We start from the raw sequence: 18,741 nt of genomic DNA, 5'->3' as shown, positions 1-18,741 counted from the left end.
GTGTGGATTTTACAGTGACACTAGGTTGTTTTGGATTTGCAGATGGTAGAGGAAAGTGAAGAAAGACTAACAGAAGAGCAGATTGAGTCACTTCTTCAGACAGTCTCCAGCATTCTTCCAGGGAACCCAGAGGAAGAGCTGCAGAAACAGGCGACAATGGCAGTCGAAGAAGATGATGACCCAGAATAGACGGCATCTGAACCTAAGTTGGCAACATCATCAAAAGCTTCATGAGAAAAGAACCAGCTAAACTTTTTGATTGCAAAGACCATGTCTGGGGTTTTTCACCCACGGCTTAATCTTGTGTGACATCACTGTACAGTATATGAATGTTTTATTGTATAAATCATGAGAGCAACAGTTGTTTATAAGAAACATAAATCAAAGGAGAGCTCTCATGTCAGCCTTTTGTGAGATGTGAGAAAGATAGTAACTGGCTTCATAACACAGCAGTTTGTGACATAGTGAAAATAAACCTTATACTTGAATATTCTTTTTTTCCATTACCCATGTAACAGCTGTTCTTTTCTGAGTAGAGTTATATGCAGCTGGCAATGTTCTAATTATCATAGCAATACACTATAATTATAATTGATTTAATATGTTTTTGAATTACTCAACTGTTTTCCAGAGTGCAGTTTACAATGCAGTGTCCATTCTGTGTGGAAGAAGCCATTTCAGGGTATCGATACACAGTTAGAATAAAGTTCAAAAATTGTTTAATATCCATATAAGATCAGTAGTAATAGATCCTTATAACTACTAATATCTTTAGGGTTGTACCATGGAAGTGGAAGGAATGTAAAGGCTGTATTGATATGGTAACTAGTCTCAAGGACACCTCTGATATGACCCTATGCTTATTTTAAATACAGGGCCAGATCCTTGGCTGATTTAAATGGACAGAATCCCACACAGTCAAGAGAGCTATGCTGATTCACAGCAGTCGAGGATCTGGCCAATAAAGTTCGGGTTTTCAGTAATGCAAACAAACAAAAAGTAGAAGTATAGGCTGCTTTTTTCTCTTTTCTTTGAATCACTTGTTGTCTAGGTCTTACATGTAGAAGATTGCACAGTCCACATGAGCTATGCTATCATGGCACAACTGGGTGAGTTAATGATGACACGAGAGCCTTAACTATGAATTTCCCTATTTTGTTTTTAGAAGTTTAACGAGGCTCAGTCCTTGCTCAAGCAAAACTTCCACTGAAGTCGACAGGAATTTTGTCTGACCACAGACTACAAGATCAAGCACTTAATGTTGGAAGTGTCAGAGATCGTTAAATCCCAAATCGTACATAAATGGTAACAGGCCACGCTGTTTCTTCTTATGCTGTGACTGCAAACAAAAATTGTACCAATCATTATAATGTGTTAAAAGCCGAAATAAAAAGTTTGAAAAAACTCCTAGGAATTTCGTGGTTGATAGCAGTGGGAGTCAGAATATCTGATTTCTGTTTCCAGCTCTGTCACAGCTTTCCTTTGTGACACTGGGCAAATAATTTACCATTGTTCTGCCTCAGTTTTCCCTTATGTGAAGTAGAACGGTAATACCTGCTTCACAGGAGTGTTGTAATGCTCAGTTTGTAAATATTTGTAAGATGCTTTGAGGTACTGAGATGTAAGGTGCTATTCAAGTAGAAATTATAAGTACTACACCTCTACCCCGATATAACGCTGTCCTCGGGAGCCAAAAAATCTTATCACGTTATAGGTGAAACCATGTTATATCGAACGTGCTTTGATCTGCCAGAGTGCGCAGCCCCGCCCCCCCAGAGCGCTGCTTTACCGTGTTATATCTGAATTCGTGTTATATCGGGTCCCATTATATCGGGGTGGAGGGGTACTATCTTTAGGAAGTAAATAACTATATATCAGGTTAATAAATTCTAAGGCTGAAAGCCAAGGCGTGTTTTAGCACAAGGTATAGTGATTATGGTGTTAAAAGGAAAGGTCCAAGTTTTTTTTTTTTTTCTTGTTAAATACATGTAAATATTCATAGTGGAGGGGAAGCCCTCCAAAATAGTTAATGGACTATCAGACTACTGAAAGATACATTTTTAAATTTGTTTTAAAATTAAACTTTTGGGCTCTTACGGGTCATTACTGGTGCGCGACAGCTTGCAGGAATGGGCCATGTCTATTAGAATTTATTGTATTTTCTAAAAGCGAGCTCATGAAGTGTCATTATAAAGCTAACAGAGCAAACAGAAGCAAAATCACAAGTCCCTTTAAAAATACGAGTATTTTAACCGCTTTCTTCAGCTGGTTGTTCCACGTCGGGAATTGTTGATTTGTTATCATAATATATATGCCAGCGTCGGTGTGGTTTTATGTTGAAAGTTGAAAATGTGTTGTTTGGATTTCTAGTAAACTGCCCTTTTACTACATTATTTAAAGTATTTAACAATAAATCACTTCCAGATGAATAAAAATATGTACTTTTGTACAAATACAAGAATAGACTACTTATCTCAATGAAGACACAAAAATGATCATTTTCCTGGAAGTATTTTGCTGAACGATATTCTGAGAAAGATTATATAAGGTTTCAACATCTGCATTGCATTAAGGAATTTTGTTTTAACCTGCTGCCTGTATTTTCTGGATGCACAAATACAGGCGGTGGATTCTGGAACTATAACGGCTCTTGTTTCATGCTTGTTTGCACTCCGATTGCTTACTTGGAAGCCATGATCCTGAGACTCAGAAATGGTTTATGGAAAACAAATATTACTTCATATGTGATGATATCTTCTGGTGTGCTGTACGTTACATGAAAGAGCTGATTAGTATCTAAAGCCACTTATTTTTTTACTGCTAATCTGTTATCTAGTACTGCAAATGCATGCTGGGTTATAAAACAGAGCAATACACATTTCCTGCCCCCAAAAACTTACGCTCTGAGGCCCTGATTCAGCAAAGTACTTAAACATTTGCTTAACTCTAAGCATTTTTATAATCCTATTGACTTTAATGAGTCTACCCACATTATTAAAGTTAGCCACATGCTTAAGTACCTTGCTGAATCTGGGCCTGAGAGACTGGATGAAACATATCACAGAAGTTTAGGTAAAGGATGGTGTGGAGGAAATATTGCTGCAGAAAATAAAGTAGGACTTCTGAAAGAGGAGGATTTTGAAGAAAGAAAAGAGAGGGAGCACTTAAAACAGAAGAATTTGGTAGATGTTTCCAAGCAGAGGGGACAGCACGAAAAAAGGCATGAAAACGAGAGTGAGATGGTGAAAGGGATAGTAAAGGGAGAACTTGGGAGAAGAGTAAAAGGAAATTAAAGCAGAGGTGTAGGCTCTAAGGTTATTTAGTGTCTCGAAGGTGAGGATGGGTTTGACATTGCTGTAAAAGACAGCAGGCTAGTGAAGGGATTCAAATTGTGAGGAGATGAAGTTAACTGTGGTCTAGAGTGTTCTGGATAGATTGGAGATAGGAGGGGCCAGAGACTTACAGTAGTCAAAGTGAAAAATGAGCAAGGCCGTGGACAAGAGCCTTAGGAGAAGGACTAGAGAGAAAGTGGAATAAAAAATGACAGTGATCTTGTATTACGTATGTTCTGAGATTGGATTTTTATGTTTCTACAGAAACTGAGATATCAAGTAATTAAGTGTGTCGGGTAGTGCATTTATCGCTCTATAAATACTTTACCTTCTAAAGTGACCCATCCAAGTGCAACTAAATGTTGGTTCAGAATGCTGCTGCAAAGATCATTTTTCTAGCCCAGTGCCTTGACCATGTCACCCCTCTCCGTGCATCTCTTCACTGGCTCTCTCTTCTCATTGGATCCAATGTAAGCTGCTTTTTCCCCCCACTTTCCACCCTACATATGCATCTCTCATTTGCTATTGAGATGTTGACTTTTGCTGCCGGTGATGCTGCCACCACCCACTTATTAAATTTTCAAAAAACAACAACACCTTTTGTGCTTTCTCTTCTGCTCCTGATGCTTGGGAGCAGCCCGCTCTAAAGATCCCAAAAAACTAGCATCATCTTCCTTCCAAACCCTCCTCAAAACTGTCCTTTGCCATGATGCCTACAAAAAACTTAATGGGTAGATAGCTGCTATCTTGAGATCACTGCCTGTCATGCTGACCAATATTGTGTCATTGTTTCCTTGCACATCCACATCTGTCTGTCAGTGTTTTGTCTCTGTAACGGCGTTGGCACCCACCTCTCACGAGTGCCCCCTTCTGATGGGGCGTGTCTGTGTTCTTTAGGTCTGGGGACCCCTTTCAGTGGTTCTCAGGTGGGTTTTCAGTGACTCCGGCTGAGTCACACTGTCTGCACATTAGCCAGCATAAATCCCTTCTGGGGTATACAGTCCACAGGGCCTGTCTTTCTTTAACCCTCCTTGGGCTTTAGTCTTCAAGTAGTCCAGCACTGGTATGGGGCTGTATTCCCAGGGCATCTTTCTGTAGCCCTCCACACGCTCAGTTCTTACTCAGTCCCTAGCAGCCAGCCAGGAGCCTCTTACTCCCCCGGTCCCTGCCAACAGGCTTAGCTGTCTGTAGTCCTGCTTCTCTTCCAGGCAGCCAGGCCTGCAGCCAGTTCTCCTCCTGCTCCATGTAGCAACTGCTCTGCTCTGCAGATCCTTTTATATGGCCTCCTGGGCCCTGATTGGCTGCTTCCTCTGCAGCCACTCTAGCCTGCTTGGAGGACCTCTCCATTGCTCCTTTCCTGGGATGGGTGTGGCAGGACCCTGAGGCCTCCAGCAGGGGGCCTTTGAGCCTAGTCCACCCCATCACACCCTCACACTTGGATTGTAAACTCTTTGGCGCACAGACCCCTGTTTGTTCTGTATTTGTGCAGCACTTAGCATAATGAAGTCCTAGTTTCTATGGTAATACACATAATAAACTTGTTAAATCATATGTAAATAATAAAAATTGCTTGACAGTAGAAAAGCTGGGTTGCTGTAATATATAAGCTAGAGGACTAGAGTTAACAATAGCAAGGACGCATGTATTCTCTAGATATGTCTACAAATCATCATAGAAGTTAGAGGAAGAAATATTATTAGGACATCCAGTCCATCACCCTACTACTAAGGTATGTTTTATCTCTCTCTGATTCTTATAACAATATCTCTGAGCTAGGCACATTTACTTCCCTCTCACAAAAATCTGGCACTGACATGCTTGTTACAATAAGTTGCCATTAAAAACACTGAGGGACAGATTTTCAGATTTGTGTGGTTAGTTTTGTGTACACAATGACTACTTGGGTGTACAAACTGGTGTTTGTGTGCTCAAATGTCTAGCTAGGTATGTGCATGTATACGCAAAGCACACAATTGTACGAGGAGTTCTGAAAAATGTGGTCCTTAATTTTGAAGGTATAGGAAACTGTATACATCCTAACGAAGCACATCCCATATCATTTCTAGCTTCTTCCCCTGCAATATTTTTTAGGCAATATTCCTCATTTCTGTTCTTTATCTCACAAGTGGGCCTTGGAAGATTGAAAGCTCTGGTTGTGACAGCACTTAGGCTGTAGAAACCTCTCTCTTGGAGAGTTTTTGATTTAACTGTCAAAAATCCTCTTGCATTTTGGTATTTTAAAATAGAAGACTAAAACCAGAGACCAGTTGACTGGTCACAAACCTTAGTATGTGTGCTGCATGTGAGTTCTGCTAGCCTTGTAACTTGCATAGTTTATGTTCTGAGGGATCGTATGAGGGAAAACAACCTGATTCATTTACATGTCAGTGCCCATCCAAAGGCTGAGCTGTGCATTTATCACAACATTGATATGTTAGACGGGAAGGACTGAAATAAGATCGGTGTTTAGTCAATGTCTGTGTTGCTTCTCCTCTCCCATTATGTGCACAATATCTTCCCTTACAATTCTTTGACCCAGAGGTTGAAAGATGCTTTGCATTCCAGCTAGGAGTTGAATGGCAGCATGGTCTAATAAATAAGGCATTGAATAGGCCACAGAAGACTTGGGTTCTAATTCTTGACCTGCTGTGTGATCTTGGGCAAATCACTTTACCCCTCTGTGCCTGTTTCCCTTTCCACCCTTTATCTGTGTTGTCAATTTAGACTACACCTTTACCCCAATATAACACAACCCGATATAACATGAATTCGGATATAACGCGGTAAAGCAGCGCTCCGGGCGGGCAGGGCTGCGCACTCCAGTGGCTCAAAGCAAGTTCGATATAATGTGGTTTCACCTATAAAGTGGTAAGATTTTTTAGCTCCCGAGGACAGCGTTATATCGAGGTAGAGGTGTATTTAAGCTTTTTGAGATGATCCTTTTCTTTTTGTTTGTACAGCGCCTTGCACAACAGGCCTCAACAATCTCAGCTGGGTGCTCTAGGGACTATCATAATACAAATAAGCCAGGAAACAAACAATTGTATTATTATTAGCAGGAATCCAATGGAAAATCTTTTGCATGAAGGACACTGAAGCTGGGATGCAGCAGAATATTGCATTGTGTCATCTGTTGCATCAGTAACTGCAGCCTGAAATCACTGCAGGTGTGTTGAAGATGTCCTGTGATAAAGTCTGCGGGCTTTGCATCTTTGATAATGGTTTCTCTTCCAAAGGAGGCTTGTATGAGATGCCAAGAGCATGACACAGACTTGGTTGACCTCGTGAGTTACCGTTTTACTGTAATATGATCACAGACGTGCACTCACGGTTTTTATTCCATTCAATGGGCCAGATTCATCCCTGCTACCACTCTGCCGACTTTAACTTGGCTCAAAGTCTAGAACAGTTTGCCCGTTTACATTGGTTGGGCCCAGTCCATTGGCGTCAATGGGAACAAGGTTGGAATCTTAGTTTAGTGGGTTAAACTAAGCCCCATTCATGCCTGTGTATAATCTAGATACTGGTTTTGAAACACTCACATTTATTCTGTATTGCATTTTCTGTGACTGCGTTCTCTCTCTCTCTATTGTCTCTGTCTCCCTGAAGTAATCTCTCTATCCTGCCAGCTCTAAGAACAGCACATTCTGTAGCCCAATGAATGTTTCACATACAAATGAAACGTGCAAATTTGTTTAAACACATGCTTTTTAAGAATTGATTTAACTGTAGACTGTTGTCATTTCAATGCTATTTGCAAAACTGTTGATACATCCACGTGCCCCCAGTGGATCCAGTTATAACGTAATTATTTTCCCTTTTAGGAGCAAGTAGTGTTTCCTAATGGTTAAAGCAGGTGACTCACTGGGAATAGGGATTGAGAGGTTTTGTTTCTGGATCTGTCACTGAGTCTCTGCAACTTGGGACAAGTCTCTCAATCTCCCTACTCCTCTGTTTTCCTTCTGTAAAATAAATATAAGAAGTCATTGGGCTTAATTAGTTGTAAGTGCTATGGGATCCTGCAGTGAAAGGTGCTATAGAAGGAATAACCCTTATTCCAAATAAATCGTATCCTATACCCAAGCTGTTTGATACTTTTAGCCATAGTGTTTCAGCAGAGGGAGGTGATAGTATTGAGGGGAAGTGCTAGGGGGATATGCTCTAAAGCAGAGATTCTCAGCCCTTTTCTGATTGTCATCCCAAATCTTGCTACGTGCAACTTTGTACCAGGCCCACAGGTCCTCAGATCAGGTGCTGGGTTCCATGGTTCTTCAAAGTGTGCAGCATAGAAATACTGGCTTTGTGTGTTGTTGCTGGTATCTGAAATGGACAGATGGAATGGTTGCAGGCAACTGGCTGAGTGAATCCATTTCATCAGACGCTTGCAATGGGAACAAACTCACAACTCCTGCGACAACGGCAGGCGACCCCCTCTTGAGTATCTCTGGCCTACAGAGCACTGCTGGGAGAACCTCCTTTCAAACTGAACGAGTGTGTATATACCATAGCTCCTGGAAACTTTATAGTGAGCGGGGATAGAACTCAGAACCTCCTACTCCAAAAGTACAGGTGTCCAAATCTCGTTTCCATTACTTATTAGCAGTTTTAGTTCCTCCAGTAGAGGGCAGCGGCAGAATGAGATTGGAGTGATGGAGAGGCTGATTAGGGTGACCACTGTCCAGATATCCTGATTTTATACACACAGTCCTTGTATTCGGGGCTGTCTTATATAGGCGCCTATTACCCCCCGTCTCGATTTTTCACACTTGCTATCTGGTCACCCTAAGACTGATTGATTCCTAATAATGGATGATGACCATAGTGGCAGCATGTGGTATATCAGCTGATGTTTTGCTCGTAAGGCAAGATGACAAGAAGTTGAACCAATGGGTTTGGAAATGAATGTTACTTCATGTTTGAATTGTATTTAACAATTAATAATAATTGTTACAGCACCCAAAAAAGTGCTAATTATGTCTCAGAACAAACAGGAAGACACAATCACTGTCCCCGAGTTTCCCATCAAGTTTTAGACATGACACAACTAGTGAAGATAACTAACCATAGAAAGGTAGTGTTGTTTAGTGGTTAGAGCAAGACACTTGGCGTCAGGAGACCTGAATTCTAGTATCAGCTCTGACACAGACCTGCTAAGTGACCTTTGGGTAAGTCACTTCTCTCTCGGCCTCAGTTTCCATATCTGTACAATGGCATTCATACCATTTATCTTCTTTCGAATGCACTTTGAGTTCTATGTAAATGCAAAAAAACAGGATTGTTAAAGGGACGGTGCCAGGAAGGGCAAGGTCATCAGCCAGGAGGATGAACAGCTACTCATTTTAGACAATTGTGCATCCTGATGGCTGAATTAATTTCTTAACAATAATTGACTCCCAGCGATGCTGTGACTTTATTGAAGTGTTTGGTTTTTCATGTTGTTTTGGGATTGGGGTGAAAACAGTGTGGTCATTTGGCGGCCTTGTCTATACTGGCATTTTCACCTCCGCTGGTGGTTAAAAATCCAGCATACACAAGCCCCCAGTGGCTCTCAATCTAAACAAAAAAGCAAGGTGCTAATGTCCTGTTAATACTATTGACGAGATTATGGGCGCTTTGTTGGTCTGTGAGGAGAGAGTTCATTACAAGGAATTTTATGTTAAAGTTATTGGAAAGTTAAACACCAGTCTTTATCGGCATTGGCATTTGTGTTGCTGGGAAGTACCTCCTGATCCAGGCATGTTTTCCCCATGCTGGGAGTCATTTAAATAGTTTTGTAACAGAGATAGCGCACAACTGAACTGTGTGGTAAAATAACATTCAGTTACAGGATCCAACCTTTTAAATTCAAGATGGGCCCGAGCCGTGGAATTTGGGTCCAGAGCCAAACTGGAATTTTCACAAAATTATTGGGTGACCATCACAAGCTATTGGACTTGATAATGTTCACTTAAACAGCAGGGAAGATCGAGTTCCTCCACTGCAAGGATTACTGGGTGGAGTTCTGTGGCCTGTGTTATGCAAGATATCAGACTAGAAGATCATTGTAGGTCCTTTCTGGCCATAAAAACCTGTGTGACAGCTCCTCAGCTGGTGACCTCAGTGGAGCTATGGTGCTTTACACAGCTGAGTGGTTCCATCCATCTAGGGAAGTTCAAGAGGAGTGGGATTCCGGTGCTGCAGTTTCTAATTCAAGCAGATCTGTTTTGCTTGTCTGGTGACACCAAAATTCAGTATCTCAGGGTAGGCTGGATTAGAGCTCTGTGAGGACAAAAGATTGGCATTTTTGCTCCTTAAGCCAGTGGTCTAGTAGAATCCTAGAACTAATGTAAGAAGATTGTGGTGATGTAGCAGAGACCTAGAGATGGAAGGTGGAAGTTCCTAAAGGTTCTTGGGTAGCTGGAGACAGCTAGGAAACTGGCTCCGAGCAGGGAAGTGAAGGAAGCTCTGTGGAAAGGCTTGGATGTAATTATTCCCTGTAACTTGCTACTAGTCTTCTGTCCCTACCCAAGAAGGTCTGCAGTGTCTTGCTGCTGCCATTTGGAAGGGCTGCTGAGAGATTTTTGCTACTGTTTTTCCCCCCTTGGGTCCTTCTAAGCCAGTTTGGGGTAGTGGGTGGAAGAACTGGGCGAGAAAATGCAAGAGAGAGAGAGGTGCTGCTGCCGCCACGTCTCTGTTTAAGATTGCAGTGACTGTTATTAACAAGGGGTTGATGGAAGCCAGACAGCTTTGTTGCCATGTGGGAGCGTGAACCACAGCTAGTGGCCTTCCTGTCATCCAGACCCTAAATGTAACCTTTCATCGGGCAGATAATGCTCACAAGCCTGCGTGTTCTCCGGGAGATTTTTGCCTGCTCTGCACAGTGCCGTTGGATGTAATTCATGTTATGGGATTAATTAACTGGAGGATTAATTCGTTATTAATTATTTGCAAAGCACTTTGGAAAGCAGCCAAGTGAGAGAATAAGTGGTATCAATATTAGTACAGTTATTATACATTACCAAACCTTCAGATTTGAAGCATTAAGCTTCTGTGTTTGCCTTCCAGCCCCAATCAAGTATATATATTTTTTTCTGATTGCCCAGGATAGATACACATGGATGTTACCCTCTGCAAATAGGGGTATTGCAGGTATGAAGTTGCAGGAGGGAAAGGAGTGTGGCTGAGAAGACAGCACCTTTGAGTTTCTCTGAAACAGTATTATTTTTTAATCTGTAGTGACTGTTTAGCCATGCGATATCCTAACACAGCCCTCTTGGGCTAATAAGAATACTTTGCATGTACGTAGCCTCTTTCTTCAAAGGAAGCCAGAGCTCTTTAAGAACATTAATTAACCATTTCAACTCTCCTATAAGGCAGGTCAATGGCATCATCCCCATTTTAAAGATGGTGAAACGGAGGCCTGGCATTGGTGATTTACCCAAGATCCCACAGCGAGTCAATGGCAATCTGGTTTTGGTTGGAACTGCGGTAAACGTCACGAAAGAAAATATTCTGTTACTGCAGAAAGATTTCAGACTATAAGAATTAACTGAGCTAACAGAGCTTCAGCCAAGTTGCTTTGGTTAAATGTTCAGTGCACTTAGAAGACATCATTAAACCTTTAAGTCCTTTGCAGGCCACAAGCAATAGAATCTGTCTAAGGACATTGGTTGAATTAATTTCCTTACCTATTAAGAATCTTTATTGTATTAATTTTACTGGTTTATAAAGCGACCTTCAAAGGTGTGTGAGATGATGTAAAAGTTTTAAGATTATAATTTGAAACAAAAGTGGCCCAGGAACCAGCCAAGGGATGGGGTGGGAGGGAAACCATCTGAAAGGAGAATGGGAAGCCAAAAAGAATCAATGGCAAAGCCTTACTGAGCTTTGAAAATAGCCATAGAGGGGACTCCAGTTGACACACACAAGAAGCGATCCGATAGATGGCCAGCTCCCCAGTGTAACAGACATGACTGGAGTTGGTGGATACTGATGCCGGTCATGTACAGGACACTAACCTTTTGTAATGCTGACCTACAGGCGGTGACTGGGGTCCAGGAATAAAGAACAGTCTCTTAAACTCACTCTTGACACACAGCCTGTGCCAGATTCAGCCTTGGGAAGAAGTTTAGAGACAAGCCCTGCTGTAGAGGGACACGAGAAGATGGGCACTTAGGTACATAGTTTAAGATTCTGTTTTTCCTTTGGCTGTAACAAAGCCTCTTACAGATAATTATCCTCTTCCCATCTAGCATAGTGGTGCTGAGCTGGCGTTTTTATGTTCACCCCTGTAGGTGTGACTCCGCCTGACTAAAAGACATCTCCGTTCTCCTCAGGGCATCAAATATTCTGTGTTTAATTAAGCCTTGTTTTAATTCTCTCAGTACATTTTCCTGATGGTGGCAAGTGTTGGATTGAAAGCCCTGGAGACCAAAGTGCCAGATGCAAAGAAAAAGGTAGCTGCAGTCTTCACTGATGTGCTTCAGCTCTGACTAGGAGGGGCCATGTCTCTAGGTAAGAATCTCCTTGGCCTCTCTGGTGAGGACGCTACTCAGAGTGGCAGTAACTGCCCTGGTTCTGACTGATGGGGGCAGTTGTCCTCCAGGCCTTACTGAAGCCCCCTCCCCACCAGTTAATTTCACAGCATTGAAAATACTCTTCTAAATAAATAACTAGGTAGAAGTAGCTACAGTGGGTTATGGATTTGCAGGGCTCTGTGGCTGGATCACCCTTTCTCTCTAAACCAGGTAAGGTGATCAGTGTGACCCCACTGGAACGCAAGGCAATGGGCATGATGAACAGGTGCCTTTTCCCAGCCCCTTGTCTGCAGCCCCCTGATTTGATACCACGCTTGTAAGCTTTGATACTAAGGTTGCTGTCTTGTGTTTGGATCCCAGGCATCTCCCCCAGTAAGAACCATATGAGGCGTCTGGATAGTGGAGAACAAAATCCAAGTTGTAGCATAGCATCAGCCACCCCGGACGTGCTGCACTTGTCGCTGGGGCTGGGCCAGATTAAACACGACGCATGGTATGTTTGTCCCTGGCAGTCTGTGACTCGGATCATGGAGCGATGTCATCATGAACAGCCTGGAGAGCACATGAGGCAGATGGCCTGTTGGATAAAGCCCCACAGTGCGCCCCACGTGCTCACAAGGCTGGGAAGACCTGTTCTTGCTGATGACCTTCTGAGGGTGTGGGTATATCTACAATTCGAGCTGGTGCGTGTGTGTGTGTGTGTGAGACATACCCATGCTAACGACGATGATTAAAAATAGCATGAGCCATGGGAGAGGCTAGCGGCCCTGAGTACATGCCTATGATCATACTCCCAGCGTGGCTAGCCACTCCTGCTGCTGCAAATGGACTCTGTTTTTAGCGTGCAGACTCTCACTGAGCCAGCACCAAGTATGTCTCCTCGAGCTGGGATGCCCTCCCCCAGTTCCCAGCCTAGACATATCCACTGGCCAGCTGGGGAGGGCTGTGAAGCCAGCTACAAAGCCCTGCCCCACTCGACCAGCTAAAGAGGCAAGGTCCTGGCTGCTGCAATTATCAGAGCAGCCAGGGAGGGGAACTGGCCATTCCCGCTGCCTGGAACAAGGTCTGCCTCCCCAGTCCCTGGAGCAAGGGACTCTGTGTGAAGTGGGCATGAGCCCTGCCCCCTAGGACAGCAGCCCATGTGGTGGTGGGGGGATGCTCAGGAGAGCAAAGGGCCCTCCTAATCTGTTCTGTGCATTGACTTTTCCTTTATTTAAAACTAAAATGATGACTGCATTATTTGCCACGGCAGAGCCGCAACCATTTCCTGCTATGGCAGCTAGCTTTGCTCGTCACCAGTCCCCGAAGCCATCCAGCCCCAGGTACCCTCTGCCGAACCCACAACGCTATGGTTGCAGAATTGTTCCTCCGAAGCTTGAAACCCGGTTGCTTTGATGTGCTCTCTGTCTAGGCCGATGTGGTTTAAAGTCCTTGTTTATGAATTCCATTGCCAATGCCTTGTTTTAAGAGACATCTTTGCTGCAGACCAAGTATGTGTAATTAGTGACTTGGCCCAGCTGAGCTCGCTTCTCGACATCCTGCAGCGCTCGGAGACCCGCTAAAGAGAAGCTGGCACCAATCAGACGGACCTTTTTATTTTATGGGGCCAGAGAGCAGTTTCATTGTTCATAAGAACAGCAGCTCCCTGCAGTGTGAAAGTGTAGTTCAATGAAGCATTTTACCTAGGGTTACCAGATAGCAAGTGTGAAAAATCGAGATGGGGGTGGGGGGTACTATATAAGGAAAAAGATCCAAAAATCAGGACTGTCTCTATAAAATCAGGACATCTGGTCACCCTAATTTTACCTCCCATCCCAGGCCTCCCTTAGAACAGACAGTTGGCCAGTGTGGGTCTCTCGGGGGCTCAAGGAAAGCTTAGAAGTGAACGTAAGAAACCTATTCTAGGCTTGCAGCAAATCTCAGCCGATTCTTCTTTCTGAATGTGCTGCTTATGCACCAAATGCCTGACTCTCTCCTGTGAAGGATCTGAGTTGGGCATTCAAATACAGACGGGACCCTCCCGAGGGGCCTGGGTATTTGCTTGCCCACTCTGAGAGTGCTCCCGGGTCACCCCTACTTTTTTATTTAGGAAATTCAACCTATTGCCCAGGTCCTGAACGTGCAAGGGGACAAGCACTCTGGTCCAGATCCAGCAAAGCATTGAATGACACGCTTAACTGTCAGCATGTGAGTAGTTAAAGTTAAGCACGTGCTTAAATGCTTTGGCCTTGATCCGAAAACGTGCTTCTCGCCTTGCAGAATCAAGCACGTCTGGCGTACCTAGAAAAGTTGTACGATCCCGTCTTATCTGTGGGGTGCTGGCAATGCAGGCGAACCCAGAGCAACGCATCAGAAGAGAAACCGGGAACCAGGGCCCACTCTACTGCTAGCTCAGCACTTGGAGCGAGGGACAATCCTAGGCAAAGGACAAAGGTATCTCCTGCTGTCCCAGCCTGGACTGGCATTGCCGCCTAGGTTATGTGTAAGAGCTGGGCACACCTTTTGTTCAGCTGAAACGCTTTCTCTCTGAAAAATGCCGATTTGGGTAAACTGAAGCCTTTCTGGAGTTCAGGTTGATTTCGGGGAAACAAAAAATGAAATTTTTTTTTAAAATGTCCAAATAAACCATTTCAACAACATTGAAACAAACCATTTTGATTTTTAAGGCTGTATTCACAAGGGGCATTCACAAAACTGGAGGGCGGGCGGTGATGTCCCAGTTATAGTCAGTAGCCCAGTCACCTAGCGCACGCCCCTGGCATGGGGGAGATGCCAGGTTTGAATCCCCACTCTGGAGCAGGGACTTGAACTTGGGTCTTCCCCCTCCCAGGTAGATGAGTGATCTAATGACCAGGCTGTTGAGTACTCTGGTGGGAATCTCTCCTGTTGAAGCTGTTCCATATGGTATAAATGATTAAATTTTTCTTTGGGGCAGGGACCTGAGTGTGTGTCTCTCCCCCCCGCCGGAATGCTCTAATCACTGAGCTGTAGAGTCATTCTCACTTGCTCTCTGGCACAACGCCCATTCAAGTCTTTTATACAAAGTAGAGAATCCTCAAGGAGAGAGAGAGAGGGAGAGCCCCCACCCCAGAATAGCTGATATCCCAGTGGTGAGATCACTCACCTGCAATGGAAGGAGACTTGGATTCACCTCCCTGCTCCCCAGCAAGGTGAATGCCCTAACCACTGAGCTATTGGGCACAAGGGGGTGCCACCACCCGTGGTTTTGTGACTCTAGACCTTCATTTCCTTTACTTTTATTAAAGAAGGTTAAAAATGCCTTAAATCAAAATGTAACGTTTCATTGCAGGTCAAATAGAACATTTTTTTCTCTTTTTTTGATTTCCCAAACATTCCAGTTTCTGTTTGACCAGCACTGTTCTCCCCACCCCCCTGGAACTGTGCCAGCGAACCAAAAAATCAGTTATTCACCCAGCACTGCTTAATGTGCTTAGTTGTGCCCTCTCCTGGTAGCAGAATTGAAGACCAAGAAACATGTCGCTGGGCAAACAAAAACGGAACAAACGGAGTACAGCTCCCTTTAGTATCTACCATCTGCCTTGCTCCTCCCAAGCAGCAGGGGCAGCCTGGGAGAAAACACAACGGGGCTTTTTTTGAAACTGTAACGCGTTGGCAATGGAGGCTGGCATCATGGGCCAAGAAGAGACAATCTTGGTTATGAAGGAGAGATGATGGGGGCGGTGGGGACTGACAGTCAAGGGCCTGGAAAGTAAAGACAAGGTAGTTGAGAAGCTATAACTCTGTATATCCTGTTCAGCGTTTCTTCAGGGTTAATTCCATGTTCGTGATGTCCCCCAGGTAAGTAAAAAGTCAGGATATTTGTATTATTCATATAGCAATTTGGGCCTGATTCTCATTTAAACTAAGGCCCCTTTGCACCATTCTGGCAGCGTACAGAGGTCTTAAAACCAGGATAAAAGTTTTAAGGCTCCTTTATATTTCCCGAGTCATGTAAAGGAGCCTTATTGTAAATGACAGTATGGCCTTATAAATGCTTATGGTGCTTTAGTGATTCAAACTGGTTTAAATTTTTGGACTGAAAAAATTTCCTGTCAAAATCAATCTGGGTGGGGGCTTCCCTAAGAATGTGCACATTGCTCTCTGCTGAATGTATTGTTTTATGTGGCGAATCATAGGTGATCGCCGCCTAAGAGCAACCTTCTGTGCCTCACACATAATACGATTCTCCAGTTTCAAAGCACTGGATCAACTTACCCAGGTGAAGAAAATTAGCGTTTGCCACTTTTGAAAGCCAAATATTCGTTCTTTGTTTCTTATGGCATGATCTTTAATGTCTTCAGTTTGACATAATCCAGCTGTGCTTTCCAGCTCTGGGTTTGTGTGTTCTGTAAAGCTGAGCACTAACAGGGCCTCAGTCCTTTAGGCTCTTCTGTCATGAGATGCAGGGTTGGGGGAGCTGATCCCTTTTGTTACAGACCAGGCGCTGTCAAAGAAAGAGCATCCAAAAGTCTGAGCTGTTAAAACAATCCAACTACGTGGAGAATGCTGTATTTTTCGTTTCTTGTGCAATTTGTCCAGGAGAAGAATTGGATCCAAACCCTTGCATTTGGATGGCATTAACCTGGAGCTGCATTTCACTAGCTTTATCGTTATAGTGGGCTGACCCAAAATTCTGGATCCAAACATCCCCGAACTTTGGAGTGTTCCAAATCCAGATCCAAACGTTGCCTCTTTGGCATCTCTCCGCTAGTTTATAGACACTAGTAAGAGGCATAAGGGCTATTAGCCACGTTCTGTGATTTTTCTATCCTTGTTCTCATTGCGAAGGCAGTTTGTACACTCTAAAAGTTGTGAGGTGTAGAAGGTCACAGCTTTGGAGAAAAGATGGCAAGATATGCACATGCCTAATTCTAAAAAATGGGTGGTGAGAAAGAAACAGTGTAGATTTCCACAAAAGCATGTTGCATGATGTTGCTTTAGTTCTTGTTCCGAGCCTTTGTTTAGTCACACCGCAATGGTCCTCACACTTGTGCAGCCAACCCAGTATTAAGACAGTTCATTTCGCCTAACCTAGAACTAAGAACTGAAACTCATTGTACTTTTCTGTTTGTATATTTGGAAGGTAGTCTTCAGGGATCTGTGTTGATATCAAGGGAGTGAGGAACCCTGAGTACTTTCTCTGGAGCAAGGAGGATTCAGAATGAGAAGGTAAAACTCCAAACAAGGTTCTCTTAACAAATCACAACATTCTACACAGCATCATCATAAAGTAGAGTAAGGTTCCTATTTGGTTCTGGGTGTGATTCAAGATGCTGATATTATTATTGCTTTATATATTCATAAAGAGAGAGAGTCAGTGCAGAACCTGGGCTCCACTTGAGTCCTATTTCAATACCCAGAATAGGAGTTAAGTGGTGCATAGCCTCATGCAAGCCTTCTATATGGAGGCAAATTTCACCGTGAGCCTCCAAGACCATTGTAGGTGCCATACAGACAATTTAAAAAGCGACAGTCCCATCACTAAAGAGTTTGCAGTCTTAGGGCCCTGATCCTGTGGACACCATGCGCGTGGGACCTAAGTGAAGAGGTAGCATGAAAAGTGGCAGCAGAAGAGCGGGAGGGGGTTGGGGCTGGGGGAGAAGGGTGACAAATACAAACAGATGAGTTCTCTTAGTGGTAGCCATTCGTCAGTGGAAATCACAGAAGGGAGCTGTGGGTCATTCTTGGCAAAGGATCAGGGGTCTGCATATCTCTGCCCGTGTGCTCATTGGTATGGCAATACCCAGGGCCGGCTCCAGGCACCAGCATTCCAAGCAGGTGCTTGGGGCAGCAATCTGCAAGGGGCGGCAGTCCGTGTGTTTTTGCTGCTCCAAGCAGCGCGCCAAATTGCTGCCACAGAGGGCGGGGGCAGTCCGTGTGCCATTAGGGCGACACACGCGTTTCCGCGGTGGCGGCAACTTCTATGTTCAGCTGCCCGCGGCGGCAATTCGGCGGCTTCTGTCTTCCAGCTGAAGACAGAAGCTGCCGCTGAATCACCACTGCCATGGAAACACGCTTGCCGCCCTAATGGCACACGGACTGCTCCCGCCATCCGCGGCGGCAATTCGGCACGCTGCTTGGGACGGCAAAAACAGTAGAGCCAGCCCTGGCAACACCCTGTATGCATCGCCCTCCCCAAAACAGCATTAGGAATAGATTATATGAGGAGGGGGGTGCTCCTGGGCTCATCTTGGTTGGCACTGGCCCGTGCTAACCTTGCTCCCGTTTGAGGGTGATGGCTCCTGTTTCCAGATGCCAGCCCTTTAAGCGTTTGACCATTTTGGATGTACGATGGCTCCCTTCTAGAAATCCTGTAAAATGTGCCATAGCCTCTGTCTGAGCTTTATGTCTGAACTGGCTTGCACAGTGGACATGATTTCAAGGAAAATGAAATAGTTTTTTGTTTTTTCTTTTTTAGACTACTCCTATTCAGTTGATTTTTTCAGACAGTTCAGTTGTTTTTATTAGAAAATTTAGTGTCAACTCGATGAGTTTTAGACCTTGTGGTCCCTGCTGGCCCTGTGAGTCTATGAATTGTTGCTTGACATAGACTGTTCGATAGATTACAAAAGAACGCATGCCAGCATGCTCCAGCTACAGCCTGAAGAGATTTCAGCGTTTTCCTTTCATCGGGGTTGTTACTTCGTTACACAGTGAAAATGGTCAGCCCCACCAAACTCTTTCAACTTCCAGCTGCAGACACTACAGAATTAATTAACTTCTCTGTAAACTAGTCGGGGCTGTTTCCAGGGGTGGATAAAAAACCCTTTGGCCAGTCCTGGCTGGGGATGGTGGAGGGGGATAGTGGAATTTGTAATCCCGGCCAGTATAAACATTTTAGCTTTTTCCTGTCCAAAGCCCTGCCCCCCAGG

At 44.1% G+C, this 18,741-nt stretch overlaps 2 protein-coding genes across 11 annotated transcripts in view; both read left to right on the top strand.

Moving 5' to 3' along the window:
• The window catches only part of CRCP (CGRP receptor component), a 45,287-nt gene extending 43,882 nt beyond the window's left edge, over positions 1–1,405 (top strand). For all 3 annotated transcript variants that reach the window (XM_034752609.1, XM_034752608.1, XM_034752607.1), the window contains one exon: positions 43–1,405. In XM_034752609.1, coding sequence (XP_034608500.1) covers positions 43–189 — 147 coding nt within the window. In that variant the 3' untranslated portion in view covers positions 190–1,405. The remainder of the gene's footprint in view (positions 1–42) is intronic.
• Positions 1,406–13,606: 12,201 nt separating this feature from the next.
• Positions 13,607–18,741, top strand: part of TPST1 (tyrosylprotein sulfotransferase 1) — an 84,592-nt gene continuing 79,457 nt past the window's right edge. For 4 of the 8 annotated variants that reach the window (XR_004643375.1, XR_004643378.1, XR_004643377.1 and 1 more), the window contains exons 1-2: positions 13,607–14,281; positions 16,953–17,038. The gene's annotated coding sequence lies outside the window, so the exon portion shown is untranslated. The remainder of the gene's footprint in view (positions 14,282–16,952; positions 17,039–18,741) is intronic. The other 4 variants (XR_004643376.1, XR_004643371.1, XM_034752263.1 and 1 more) reach the window with 2 other exon arrangements.

This window comes from Trachemys scripta, chromosome 18 (assembly GCF_013100865.1).
Source record: "Trachemys scripta elegans isolate TJP31775 chromosome 18, CAS_Tse_1.0, whole genome shotgun sequence".
Classification (NCBI taxonomy): domain Eukaryota; kingdom Metazoa; phylum Chordata; order Testudines; family Emydidae; genus Trachemys; species Trachemys scripta.
The sequence above is the reverse complement of the archived record's forward strand: the minus strand, read 5'-3'. Positions and strand labels throughout refer to the sequence as shown.